Source organism: Pleurodeles waltl, chromosome 3_1, assembly GCF_031143425.1.
Source record: "Pleurodeles waltl isolate 20211129_DDA chromosome 3_1, aPleWal1.hap1.20221129, whole genome shotgun sequence".
Taxonomy (NCBI): Eukaryota; Metazoa; Chordata; class Amphibia; order Caudata; family Salamandridae; genus Pleurodeles; species Pleurodeles waltl.
Window position 1 is genome coordinate 1210117447 of NC_090440.1, and position 14286 is coordinate 1210131732.

At 51.0% G+C, this 14286-nt stretch overlaps 1 protein-coding gene across 1 annotated transcript in view; it reads left to right on the plus strand.

The window, feature by feature from the left end:
* The window catches only part of HEPACAM (hepatic and glial cell adhesion molecule), a 329463-nt gene that overhangs the window by 190238 nt on the left and 124939 nt on the right, over nt 1–14286 (plus strand). The window contains exon 4 of the mRNA XM_069224517.1: nt 584–674. Within this exon, the coding sequence (XP_069080618.1) occupies nt 584–674 (91 nt within the window). The remainder of the gene's footprint in view (nt 1–583; nt 675–14286) is intronic.

Consider the following 14286-nt stretch of genomic DNA (forward strand, 5'->3'; position numbering starts at 1 on the left):
ACTACATTTCACTAAACATGGATAACTGGACCTCTTATAAGGTGTAAGTACCTAAGGTAACCACTACAAATCAGGCCAGCCTCCTACATAGTCACCTATAAAAATGTTAAAACAACATCTTTTATGGTTGCGACCTTAATCTTGGGTGTTTACACTCCACTCTTTTCTTTGAAAAACTGTACCATGGCACACCTGTAACATGGAGTGGAGACGCAGAGGTGCTCATATACCGTCACTTATGTAGGCAGATCATGGCACTCGGTGAGTGAATATTAGAAGTGCAGGGGCGAATTATCCTTTTTGGGCTTTGACAGCCATTGGGGTGTGTTTCACGTGGCTAGAGACAAAAGTGAAATCTGCCATTGCTTCCAAGAACTCAGCTTCATTATACTGCACATAACAAAATAAGTACTTAATAGCACAGAGAAGAACCTCAATTTCATAATGTTCTATGTAATAGGGTTCCTAACATGTAAGAACATCTGTATGGAAATATTATCTATTTGATTTCAATAAAATAATGTATTCAGATTATCTGTATGTGACAGTGATCTTGAAATCATTTTTTTTTGTCTTTCTTCAGGAAGAAGCTCCCTCTATGTAATCCTCTCAACAGGAGGAATTTTTCTTCTGGTTACTTTGGTGACTGTATGCACGTGTTGGAAATCCTCAAAGTATGACTTTTTCGAATAGAATAATTAAATACAACTGATTTGAAGAACGTACATGTAATGTGAGTTGTGTAATATTTGGTATCCCCGTCGTTTCGTGTATACCCTACCCTTCTGCAGTTCGTCAAAATTTGGAGGTCTTGCCTTTTGGACAGCTCAGATGGGACCACAGCAACCCTGCCCACTTCAGGAGACACACCATCGGCTTTAGTAGGAAGTAGTAGCAGAGCTCCGAGCAGAGCTGCTGCTGGGATTAACCCATCACTCTGCTTGCGGGACACTCAGAAAGGTTCTTAATACGTGCTTAACTCTTCTGTTTGTTCATCCTGCCATGACCTCTGTCTATTTGCACTAATAGCCTCAAGCATGGACGTCACTTAGGGGTCACCAGGGGCCGCGGCTGTGACCCCTAGCTTGTCCCTTGCGAGCCCTGCCACTGCATTTGCGGCCCCTGGACTTGGATGTTGCAAAATCTGTGTCAGAAACATAGGGGCTCCTCGTCGTTATGGACACAGTTTTGATCTCTAACCTCCACGCTTTTTGTAAAAAAAAAATTATTATTCTTATAGTGAATAGCACCATTTTATTCACTATTAGTGTAATAAAAAATGGAGTAGAATTAGCTAGAAAATAACCATCCCTGGCAGCTGAGGTACGAAATAAAAAAAATGTAAATGTATGTTGTATGCATTCCTGCAGGTGAGAGTGTGCTTATGTGGGAAAGCCTGTGTGTATGTGTGATTGCCTATTAATGTGTAAGCACCTATGGGTGAGTGAATCAGGAGTGGCTCACAGTTCTTTTTAGGAGTGGAGTAGCGCACAGGGACAGGGACAGGGACAGGGGAGGAATTATAAAAAAAAAACACTTACCCGCATCGTCACTGCTGCCCCCACCACCAAGCTGCTCCTCTGCTGTAGGCAGCATTACGATTGGCTGGGAGCACCTAGGCAGGGCGCTCCCAGGAAGACTGGGAGCCTGTACCTGCTCTCTCCAGCCCGGCAACTGAGTGCCAGGCTGTGTAGGAGGCTGGCCTGGCTTGTAGTGGGTACCAAAGGTACTTACACCTTGTCCCAGGTCCAGTTATCCCTTATTAGTAGAGAAAAGGTGTTTCTAGCAGCTTAAGCTGATAGAAGGTAGCTATGGCAAAGCAGCTTAGGCTGAAATAGGAGACATGCAAAGCTGCTACTATACCACTTATATCATATGCACAATATCATAAGAAAACACAATAGACAGAGGGCCTGCCGGGGTCGGCGGGAGCACCGCCAACAGGCTGGCGGTGCTCCCCAGGGTATTCTGACCGCGGCGTAAGAGGGCCCCACTCTGAATTTCAGTGTCTGCTTAGCAGACACTGAAATTCGCGACGGGTGCTACTGCACCCGTCGCACATCCTCCACTCCGCCGGCTCCATTCGGAGCCGGCATCCTCATGGAGGGGTGTTTCCCACTGGGCTGGCGGGCGGCCTTTTGGCAGTCGCCCGTTAGCCCAGTGGGAAACCCAGAATACCCGCGACGTTCTTTTGACCGCGCAGCGGTATTCTGGCGGTTCCCTCCAGGCGGGCGGCTTCCGCCGCCCGCCGGGGTCAGAATGACCCCTAGAGTTACTAAAAATAAAGGTACTTTATTTTGATGACAATATGCCACAAGTATCTCAGTAAATACCCTCAGTAAGAAGGTAAGTAATATACACAAGTTATATGTACACAAACCAAAATAAGGTAAGTAAGAGCAAGAAAAGTAATGCAAACAGTGTAGAATTACAATAGGATGCAATGGGTGAACATAGGTCTAGGGGCAGCACAAACCATATACTCCAAAAGTGGAAGGCGAATCACGAATCGACCCCAGACCTATGGGAGCTTGTAGAGGGACACTGGGACTGTAAGAAAACAGTCAGGGTGTCCAAGATACCTGTGAGAAAGTAGCCTCTTTCTAGCCTTGTTACCCCCACTTTTGGCCTGTTTGTGAGTGTATGTCAGGGTGTTTTCACTGTCTCACTGGGATCCTGCTAGCCAGGGCCCAGTGCTCATAGTGAAAACCCTATGTTTTCAGTATGTTTGTTATGTGTCACTGGGACCCTGCTAGTCAGGACCCCAGTGCTCATAAGTTTGTGACCTATAGGTATGTGTTCCCTGTGTGATGCCTAACTGTCTCACTGAGGCTCTGCTAACCAGAACCTCAGTGGTTATGCCCTCTCTGTACAAATTGTCACTAACAGGCTAGTGACCAATTTCACCAATTTACATTGGTATACCATTTCTCGTGCCACCCATAGGGAGCTCTGACAATTCTTACACAGGCCTGCCATTGCAGCCTGAGTGAAATAACGTGCACGTTATTTCACAGCCATTTACCACTGCACTTAAGTAACTTATAAGTCACCTATATGTCTAACCTTTACCTGGTAAAGGTTGGGTGCTAAGTTACTTAGTGTGTGGGCACCCTGGCACTAGCCAAGGTGCCCCCACATTGTTCAGGGCAAATTCCCCGGACTTTGTGAGTGCGGGGACACCATTACACGCGTGCACTACACATAGGTCACTACCTATGTGTAGCTTCACAATGGTAACTCCGAACATGGCCATGTAACATATCTAAGATCATGGAATTGCCCCCCCCAATGCCATCTTGGTATTGGGGAGACAATCCCATGATTCCCCGGGTCTCTAACACAGACCCGGGTACTGCCAAACTGCCTTTTCAGGGGTTTCACTGCAGCTGCTGCCAACCCCTCAGACAGGTTTCTGCCCTCCTGGGGTCCAGCCAGGCTTGGCCCAGGAAGGCAGAACAAAGGACTTCCTCAGAGAGAGGGTGTTACACCCTCTCCCTTTGGAAAAAGGTGTCAGGGCTGGGGAGGAGTAGCCTCCTCCAGCCTCTGGAAATGCTTTCATGGGCACAGATGGTGCCCATTTCTGCATAAGCCAGTCTACACCGGTTCAGGGATCCCCCAGCCCTGCTCTGGCGTGAAACTGGACAAAGGGAAGGGGAGTGACCACTCCCCTGACCTGCACCTCCCCTAGGAGGTGCCCAGAGCTCCTCCAGTGTGCTCCAGACCTCTGCCATCTTGGAAAAAGAGGTGCTGCTGGCACACTGGACTGCTCTGAGTGGCCAGGGCCAGCAGGTGACATCAGAGACTCCTTATGATAGGCTCTTACCTGTGTTGCTAGCCTATCCTCTCACCTAGGTAGCCAAACCTCCTTTTCTGGCTATTTAGGGTCTCTGCTTTGGGGAATTCTGTAGATAACGAATGCAAGAGCTCATCAGAGTTCCTCTGCATCTCTCTCTTCACCTTCTGCCAAGGAATCGACTGCTGACCGCGCTGGAAGCCTGCAAAACTGCAACAAAGTAGCAAAGACGACTACTGCGACCTTGTAACGCTGATCCTGCCGCCTTCTCGACTGTTTTCCTGGTGGTGCATAATGTGGGGGTAGTTTGCCTCCTCTCTGCACTAGAAGCTCCGAGGAAATCTCCCGTGGGTCGATGGAATCTTCCCCCTGCAACCGCAGGCACCAAAGAACTGCATCACCGGTCCTCTGGGTCTCCTCTCAGCACAACGAGCGAGGTCCCTGGAACTCAGCAACTCTGTCCAAGTGACTCCCACAGTCCAGTGACTCTTCAGTCCAAGTTTGGTGGAGGTAAGTCCTTGCCTCCCCACGCTAGACTGCATTGCTGGGAACCACGTGTTTTGCAGCTACTCCGGCTCCTGTGCACTCTTCGAGGATTTCCTTTGTGCACAGCCAAGCCTGGGTCCCCGGCACTCTAACCTGCATTGCACGACCTCCTGAGTTGTCCTCCGGCTTCGTGGGACCCTCTTGTGCAACTTCAGGTGAGCTCCAGTTCACTCCACTTTGTAGTGCCTGTTCGGGCACTTCTGCGGGTGCTGCTTGCTTCTGAGTGGGCTCTTTGTCTTGCTAGACGCCCCCTCTGTCTCCTCACGCAATTGGCGACATCCTGGTCCCTCCTGGGCCACAGCAGCATCCAAAAACCCTAACCGCGACCCTTGCAGCTAGCAAGGCTTGTTTGCGGTCTTTCTGCACAGAAACACTTCTGCACGACTCTTCACGACGTGGGACATCCATCCTTCAAAGGGAAAGTTTCTAGCCCTTGTCGTTCTTGCAGAATCCTCAGCTTCTACCATCCGGTGGCAGCTTCTTTGCACCCACAGCTGGCATTTCCTGGGCATCTGCCCACTCCCGACTTGATCGTGACTCTTGGACTTGGTCCCCTTGTTCCACAGGTACTCTCGTCAGGAAATCCATCGTTGTTGCATTGCTGGTGTTGGTCTTCCTTGCAGAATTCCCCTATCACGACTTCTGTGCTCTCTGGGGAACCTAGGTGCACTTTGAACCCACTTTTCAGGGTCTTGGGGTGGGCTATTTTTCTAACCCTCACTGTTTTCTTACAGTCCCAGCGACCCTCTACGAGCTCACATAGGTTTGGGGTCCATTCGTGGTTCGCATTCCACTTCTAGAGTATATGGTTTGTGTTGCCCCTATCCCTATGTGCTCCCATTGCATTCTATTGTGACTATACACTGTTTGCACTGTTTTCTATTGCTATTACTGCATATTTTGGTATTGTGTACATATATCTTGTGTATATTTGCTATCCTCATACTGAGGGTACTCACTGAGATACTTTTGGCATATTGTCATAAAAATAAAGTACCTTTATTTTTAGTATATCTGTGTATTGTGTTTTCTTATGATATTGTGCATATGACACTAGTGGTACTGTAGGAGCTTCACTCGTCTCCTAGTTCAGCCTAAGCTGCTCTGCTAAGCTACCTTTTCTATCAGCCTAAGCTGCTAGACACCCCTCTACACTAATACGGGATAACTGGACCTGGTGCAAGGTGTAAGTACCCCTTGGTACCCACTACAAGCCAGGCCAGCCTCCTACATTGGTTGTGCAGCGGTGGGATAAGTACTTGTAACTACTTACCACTTTGTCATATTGTACTTTTCATAAGAGAAAAATATACAAAACAAGTTCAGTGTATGTACACCTAACCAAAAAGTTTTGCTTTTCTTCTCTTACTCTTTTTCTAAGTGCTGAAAAGTACCTCTAAAACTTTCAAAAAGTTCTTAAAAAGTTTTAAAAGTTTTTTCTGTTCTTTAAAAAGTTCTGAAACTTTTTCTTTCTTTTTCTGTCCCTTAAACTCTTGTCTATCATGTCTGGTACAGGCCAAACTCTTGATCTGGCCAGCATAGCTTATGACAACCTTAGCTGGAAGGAAGCAAGGAGTCTCTGCATAGATAGGGGTAGGGAAGAATCCCTCAAGACAACTGTTAGTCAATATGCTCATTGAACAAGATAAGACCTTAGTTGGCACTTCTGGTGAGAAATTAGCTGATGGTTCCCACTCTGATTCTGGGGCACCCCTAGGAAAAGGGTTAGAAGGAAAATTTCCCAACCTGCCCCTTAGCAGGCCACCTAGCATGGCTGGTACTAATGTGAGTTCCCATCACAGTAGGAGTGTTACTTCTGTAGGCCAGAATGTTAGAGTGCCATCTGTTAGGGACAGGTCTCTCTCTGTTCATTCACACCATTCTTCTGTGTCAAGGCATGCCCAACCCACCCTCCCTGAAGACAGAATGTTAAAAAGGGAACTCAATAGATTGAGAGTGTTAGAGTCCAGGCTGAAGCTTAAACAGCAACAGCTGGCTCTAGACAGGGAATCTTTAGACTTAGAAAAAGAAAGACAGAGGTTGGGGTTAGGACCCCATGGTGGCAGCAGCAGTATTCCAAATAGTCATCCTGCAAAAGAGCATGATTCAAGGAATCTGCATAAGATAGTTCCCCCTTTCAAGGAGGGGGATGACATTAACAAGTGGTTTGCTGCACTCGAGAGGGCCTGTGTTGTACAGGAGGTCCCTCAAAGACAGTGGGCTGCTATCCTATGGCTATCTTTCAGTGGAAAGGGTAGGGATAGGCTCCTTACTGTGAAGGAAAGTGATGCCAATAATTTTACAGTTCTTAAGAATGCACTCCTAGATGGTTATGGCTTAACCACTGAACAGTACAGGATGAAGTTCAGAGAAACCAAAAAGGAGTCTTCCCAAGACTGGGTAGACTTTGTTGACCATTCAGTGAAGGCCTTGGAGAGGTGGTTACATGGCAGTAAAGTTTCTGACTATGAAAGCCTGTATAACTTAATCCTGAGAGAGCATATTCTTAATAATTGTGTGTCTGATTTGTTGCACTAGTATCTAGTGGACTCAGATCTGACCTCTCCCCAAGAATTGGGAAAGAAAGCAGACAAATGGGTCAGAACAAGAGTGAACAGAAAAGTTCATACAGGGGGTGACAAGGATGGCAAGAAGAAAGATGGTGAGAAATCTCAAGATAAGCATGGGGATAAGGGTAAAACCAAAGATCCCACTTCAAATCTTAAACACTCTTCAGGGGGTGGGGATAAAACTAATTCTTCCTCTTCTTCTCAACCTGCACACATTAAAAAGCCTTGGTGCTTTGTGTGTAAAAACAGAGGCCATAGGCCAGGGGATAAGTCCTGTCCAGGTAAACCCCCTGAGCCTACCACCACTAATACATCAAGCTCTAGTGCCCCTAGCAGTAGTGGTACTAGTGGTGGGACTGCTGGCACCAGTCAAGCAAAGGGTGTAGTTGGGTTCACTTATGGGTCCATTATAGAAACTGGGGTAGTCAGTCCCAAGACAGTTTCTGTCACACCTAGTGGCATTGGCCTTGCCACACTGGCTGCTTGTCCCCTTACAATGGATAAGTACAGGCAGACAGTTTCAATAAATGGTGTTGAGGCCTTGGCCTACAGGGACACAGGTGCCAGTATCACTTTGGTGACTGAAAACCTAGTGCATCCTGAACAACACATCATTGGACAACAGTATAAGATTATTGATGTCCATAACTCCACTAAGTTTCTTCCCTTAGCTATAATTCAGTTTAGTTGGGGTGGAGTTACTGGCCCTAAGCAGGTGGTAGTGTCACCTAGCTTACCTGTAGATTGTCTCTTAGGTAATGACCTAGAGGCCTCAGGTTGGGCTGATGTAGAGTTTTATACCCATGCAGCCATGCTGGGTATCCCTGAGGAATTGTTCCCTCTCATTTCTACTGAAATGAAAAAGCAAAGGAGAGAAGGCCTGAAAACTCAGGATCCCTCTCCAACAACAGGTGAAAAGGGTATCACAGTATCCCCTAACCACCCTGCCATTCAGGATACCATTCCTGTGGTGGGAGAAACCTCTCCTGGGGTGGCACCTGTTCCAAGGGAATCATCAGCTGGCATAGCTGTACTCCCTGAGGTGGAAGTACCTCTCTGTGGGATAACTAACATTGGTGAGAAAAAGAGCACCATTTTAGTTAACATGGAGCATCCCTCCAACCCTCCCAGAGAAACTTTAGTGCATAAACCCTGCACTGCCTCACAACACTTAGGACAGCATCCCTGCCCTAATGTGGAGCTGATAGGACAGCATCCCTGCCCTGCTCCAAATCAAGAGAAACAGCATCCCTGTTCTCTCTTCCAGCCATATGGACAAAGTTTTTGCCCAGCTATGGCTTTACTGAGACAGCATCCCTGTCTGGCATTTTCATCACTACAAATAGGTTCAGTGGACAATTCCCACTGGTCTAAACTAAAACTTACTGATAGAAACTCTGAAAATATATCTTCACATTGTTGCTTAGCTAAAAAACTTCAAACAAGGTGGTTTACATCCCCACAGGGAAGTAACCATATAGTGGATGATAAAGGGAGTAACCAGTCTATTGCAGAGCTACTCTCTACTTATCACGACTTAGACAATAAAGTCTCAACTGGCCAAGGTTAGCCTTATTGTCCTTCGTTTGGGGGGGGGGGGGTTGTGTGAGAAAGTAGCCTCTTTCTAGCCTTGTTACCCCCACTTTTGGCCTGTTTGTCAGTGTATGTCAGGGTGTTTTCACTGTCTCACTGGGATCCTGCTAGCCAGGGCCCAGTGCTCATAGTGAAAACCCTATGTTTTCAGTATGTTTGTTATGTGTCACTGGGACCCTGCTAGTCAGGACCCCAGTGCTCATAAGTTTGTGACCTATAGGTATGTGTTCCCTGTGTAATGCCTAACTGTCTCACTGAGGCTCTGCTAACCAGAACCTCAGTGGTTATGCTCTCTCTGTACAAATTGTCACTAACAGGCTAGTGACCAATTTCACCAATTTACATTGGTATACTGGAACACCCTTATAATTCCCTAGTATATGGTACTGAGGTACCCAGGGTAGTGGGGTTCCAGGAGATCCCTATAGGCTGCAGCATTTCTTGTGCCACCCATAGGGAGCTCTGACAATTCTTACACAGGCCTGCCACTGCAGCCTGAGTGAAATAACGTCCACGTTATTTCACAGGCATTTACCACTGCACTTAAGTGACTTATAAGTCACCTATATGTCTAACCTTTACCTGGTAAAGGTTGGGTGCTAAGTTACTTAGTGTGTGGGCACCCTGGCACTAGCCAAGGTGCCCCCACATTGTTCAGGGCAAATTCCCCGGACTTTGTGAGTGCGGGGACACCATTACACGTGTGCACTACACATAGGTCACTACCTATGTGTAGCTTCACAATGGTAACTCCGAACATGGCCATGTAACATGTCTAAGATCATGGAATTGCCCCCCAATGCCATACTGGTATTGGGGAGACAATCCCATGATTCCCTGGGTCTCTAGCACAGACCCGGGTACTGCCAAACTGCGTTTTCAGGGGTTTCACTGCAGCTGCTGCCAACCCCTCAGACAGGTTTCTGCCCTCCTGGGGTCCAGCCAGGCTTGGCCCAGGAAGGCAGAACAAAGGACTTCCTCAGAGAGAGGGTGTTACACCCTCTCCCTTTTGAAAAAGGTGTTAAGGCAGGGGAGGAGTAGCCTCCCCCAGCCTCTGGAAATGCTTTCATGGGCACAGATGGTGCCCATTTCTGCATAAGCCAGTCTACACCGGTTCAGGGATCCCCCAGCCCTGCTCTGGCGCGAAACTGGACAAAGGGAAGGGGAGTGAGCACTCCCCTGACCTGCACCTCCCCTGGGAGGTGCCCAGAGCTCCTCCAGTGTGCTCCAGACCTCTGCCATCTTGGAATCAGAGGTGCTGCTGGCACACTGGACTGCTCTGAGTGGCCAGGGCCAGCAGGTGACATCAGAGACTCCTTATGATAGGCTCTTACCTGTGTTGCTAGTCTATAGTCTCACCTAGGTAGCCAAACCTCCTTTTCTGGCTATTTAGGGTCACTGCTTTGGGGAATTCTTTAGATAACGAATGCAAGAGCTCATCAGAGTTCCTCTGCATCTCTCTCTTCACCTTCTGCCAAGGAATCGACTGCTGACCGCGCTGGAAGCCTGCAAAACTGCAACAAAGTAGCAAAGATGACTACTGCGACCTTGTAACGCTGATCCTGCCGCCTTCTCGACTGTTTTCCTGGTGGTGCATGCTGTGGGGGTAGTCTGCCTCCTCTCTGCACTAGAAGCTCCGAAGAAATCTCCTGTGGGTCGACGGAATCTTCCCCCTGCAACCGCAGGCACCAAAGAACTGCATCACCGGTCCTCTGGGTCTCCTCTCAGCACGACGAGCGAGGTCCCTTGAACTCAGCAACTCTGTCCAAGTGACTCCCACAGTCCAGTGACTCTTCAGTCCAAGTTTGGTGGAGGTAAGTCCTTGCCTCCCCACGCTAGACTGCATTGCTGGGAACCGCGTGTTTTGCAGCTACTCCGGCTCCTGTGCACTCTTCGAGGATTTCCTTTGTGCACAGCCAAGCCTGGGTCCCCGGCACTCTAACCTGCATTGCACGACCTCCTGAGTTGTCCTCCGGCTTCGTGGGACCCTCTTGTGCAACTTCGGGTGAGCTCCGGTTCACTCCACTTCGTAGTGCCTGTTCCGGCACTTCTGCGGGAGCTGCTTGCTTCTGAATGGGCACTTTGGGGGTCATTCCAACCCTGGCGGTCGGTGTTAAAGCGGCGGCCAACCCGCCAACAGGCAGGCGGTCAAAAAAATGGAATTCTGACCCTGGCGGAAACCGCCAACACAGACCGCCACTTTAACACTCCGACCGCCACGGCGGGACAAACAAACAGCGCAGCGGTCACCGCCAACAAACAGGCGGGAGACAATGTACCGCCCAGCCTATCACAACTCACCAATCCGCCACCTTTTCCGGGGCGGGAGCCCCGCCGATAAAAACACGGCGGAAACAGACTACGAACGGGAAAACGCTCACCTCTACACACTCCACGAGGAATCTGGACAGCATGGAACCAGAACTACACATCCTACCAGCTATTGTCTACCTGCTCCTCTACCAGGAGCACGAACGCCGGCGCAGAAGACAACGGTGAGTACTGCACCTACGACACAGGGGAGGGGGGAGGAGAAAAGATTACGGGCACACACATACGCGACACACCCACCCTCACCCACAACTACCTACACATCAATGCAGACCAACAACTCAGAGTGACACCACCCAAACCCCCCGGAAGAATGCCAAGACAAAATAAAATGATCATGAAATTCAAATATATTGTAAGGCTAAGTAAAGAATTATTTCCAACATCTATAACTATATACACATATGTAAATTGTCCTGTCCAAATTGGGTTTCAGTCATTGTACTTGGGCCAATGGGCCTCAACACATGGGCAAAGCCCACACAGGAGACCCAATCCATTGGAGAGAACACTGCAGGGGCATCAGATAGAAAAACTACAGGCACCTCAGGGGGAAGGGAAGGGGAGGCACCTCAGCCACATGAGTCCACGACGCCAGATCCACGAAGGGTCTCCATGGCCACTGTTACATCCTGGGGAGTGCAAAGCCACAGTCTCTCAAGTCTCTACAGTGGGTGGCTTGCCCACTGTGCCATCCTGGGGAGTGCAAAGCCACAGTCTCACAAGTCTCTACAGTGGGTGGCTTGCCCACTGTTACATCCTGGGGAGTGCAAAGCCACAGTCTCACAAGTCTCTACAGTGGGTGGGTTGCCCACTGTGCAATCCTGGGGAGTGCAAAGCCACAGTCTCTCAAGTCTCTACAGTGGGTGGCTTGCCCACTGTACCATCCTGGGAAGTGCAAAGCCACAGTCTCTCAAGTGGATTACAGACTCCACTGGTACTGGAGGAGGCATGGTGCCCAGAGTGCAGCCCTGCTCGACACAGATCCGGGCCTGCCCCTTCTGCCAATGGGCCAGCGGTGCTTGACTTGAAGGGCCCAGCGGAGCGGTGCAGAGATGAAGGGCCCAGCGGAGCGGTGCTTGAGACGGCGGTGCCCAGCGGAGCGGTGCAGAGATGAAGGGCCCAGCGGAGCGGTGCAGAGATGAAGGGCCCAGCGGAGCGGTGCTTGAGACGGCGGTGCCCAGCGGAGCGGTGCTTGAGATGAAGGGCCCAGCGGAGCGGTGCTTGAGATGAAGGGCCCAGCGGAGCGGTGCTTGAGACGGCGGTGCCCAGCGGAGCGGTGCTTGAGACGGCGGTGCCCATCGAAGCGGTGCTTGAGATGAAGGGCCCAGCGGAGCGGTGCTTGAGATGAAGGGCCCAGCGGAGCGGTGCTTGAGATGAAGGGCCCAGTGGAGCGGTGCTTGAGATGAAGGGCCCAGCGGAGCGGTGCTTGAGACGGCGGTGCCCAGCGGAGCGGTGCTTGAGACGGCGGTGCCCAGCGAAGCGGTGCTTGAGATGAAGGGCCCAGCGGAGCGGTGCTTGAGATGAAGGGCCCAGCGGAACGGTGCTTGAGATGAAGGGGCCAGCGGAACGGTGCTTGAGATGAAGGGCCCAGCGAAGGGGGGCTTGAGATGAAGGGCCCAGCGGAGCGGTGCTTGAGATGAAGGGCCCAGCGGAGCGGTGCTTGAGATGAAGGGCCCAGCGGAGCGGTGCTTGAGATGAAGGGCCCAGCAGAGCGGTGCTTGAGATGAAGGGCCCAGCAGAGCGGTGCTTGAGACGGCGGTGCCCAGCGGAGCGATGCTTGAGACGGCTGTGCCCAGCGAAGCGGTGCTTGAGATGAAGGGCCCAGCGGAGCGGTGCTTGAGATGAAGGGCCCAGCGAAGCGGTGCTTGAGATGAAGTTGCCCTGTTCAGCGGTGCTTCTCTTGAAGGGCCCTGTTCAGCGGTTCTTGAGACGGCGGTGCCCTGTTCACCGGTGCTTGTCTTGAAGGGCCCTGTTCAGCGGTGCTTGTCTTGAAGGGCCCTGTTCAGCGGTGCTTGTCTTGAAGGGCCCTGTTCAGCGGTTCTTGAGATGGCGGTGCCCTGTTCAGCGGTGCTTGTCTTGAAGGGCCCTGTTCAGCGGTGCTTGTCTTGAAGGGCCCAGCGGAGCGGTGCTTGTCTGGAAGGGCCCTGTTCAGCGGTTCTTGAGACGGCGGTGCCCTGTTCAGCGGTGCTTGTTTTGAAGGGCCCTGTTCAGCGGTGCTTGTCTTGAAGGGCCCTGTTCAGCGGTTCTTGACATGTGTCTCCAGGGCACCATATCCGGCCAATATATGGAGTTCACTCGCCATCCGACTTCTCGCTTGCGGGGCCCTCCTGTGCTGGAGTCCCGGGCCCGTGGGTGTCCTCCTTCACACCCGGAATGGGGCTGGTGGGGCCCTCCTGGGCAGCTCGCCTGCTGCCGGACTTGTCGGCCGTGCTGCCCTTGCCATCCTTCCATGATTCTCTGTGGCCCTTGCCTCCCTTTGTAGATGTGCCAGGTGGCACCCCACTTCCTGACGGTGCCAGGGTAGTACCTTTGGAGGCTGCCGTCTCTGGCCTCTCGCGCCGGGCCTTACCTTTCTTGTTTTTTTTCCCAGGGGGTGGGCTGGCTGTCCCTTTACTGCTGGCCGATCTAGCTGCCCTTGAAGATGGTGGACTCCAATATCCTTGTACTATGGTCCTTGTAGGTCCAGGGGTTGTGGTGGCTGAGGTGCTGATTGGACTCTTACGAGATGGAGGGGGTGGGTCAGGTGATGGAAAGAGGTTAATTTTGGACAGGAAAAACTTTTTAGGAGCAGTGGGAAGGGTAGGTGCAGTGGGTATGGGAGTGGAGGAAGAGGATGTGGTTGTAGGAGAGTCAAGTGTGGTGTCTTTGGGTGCAGGTGCTTGTGACGGAGGCTGTCGTGAGGTGGATGGCTGTTGGGTGGGTGGCTGCCTGCGTTTGTGTGGTTTGGAAGAGGGGGTGACAGACACACTGGGAGAGGACACAGGGGACGTGTAAATGGCAGTGGGGGTGGTGACAGCACGTGTGCGGAGTGTTCTGGTGGGTGTGCTGGTGATGGACGTAGTGGCTGATGATGTTGTGCATGCAAGTGTGAGTGGAGACGTCACAGGGAGGGAGGAGGGAGACGAGGAGGAGGGGGACACAGAGGAGGCAGTGGCTGTTGGTATGTCTGCATGTGGCTGTTGCTTGTGTGAATGCTTGTGTGATGTGTGGTGCTTATGTCTGGATGAGCTGCCCTTGGGTGTTGAGGTGTGTGCAGGCTGGTCTGTAGGTGTGTCTGGGATAGGCAGAGGAACAGGGGAGTGGGACTGGGTGGAGGAAGTTGGAGGAGGGAGGCAGGAGACAGGGACAATGGCTGCCATCAGTGCTGAGGCCAGAGCGTTGAACGATCGCTGATGGGCAGCCTGACCCGAATGAATGCCCTCCAGGTATGCATTGCTCCGGTGCACC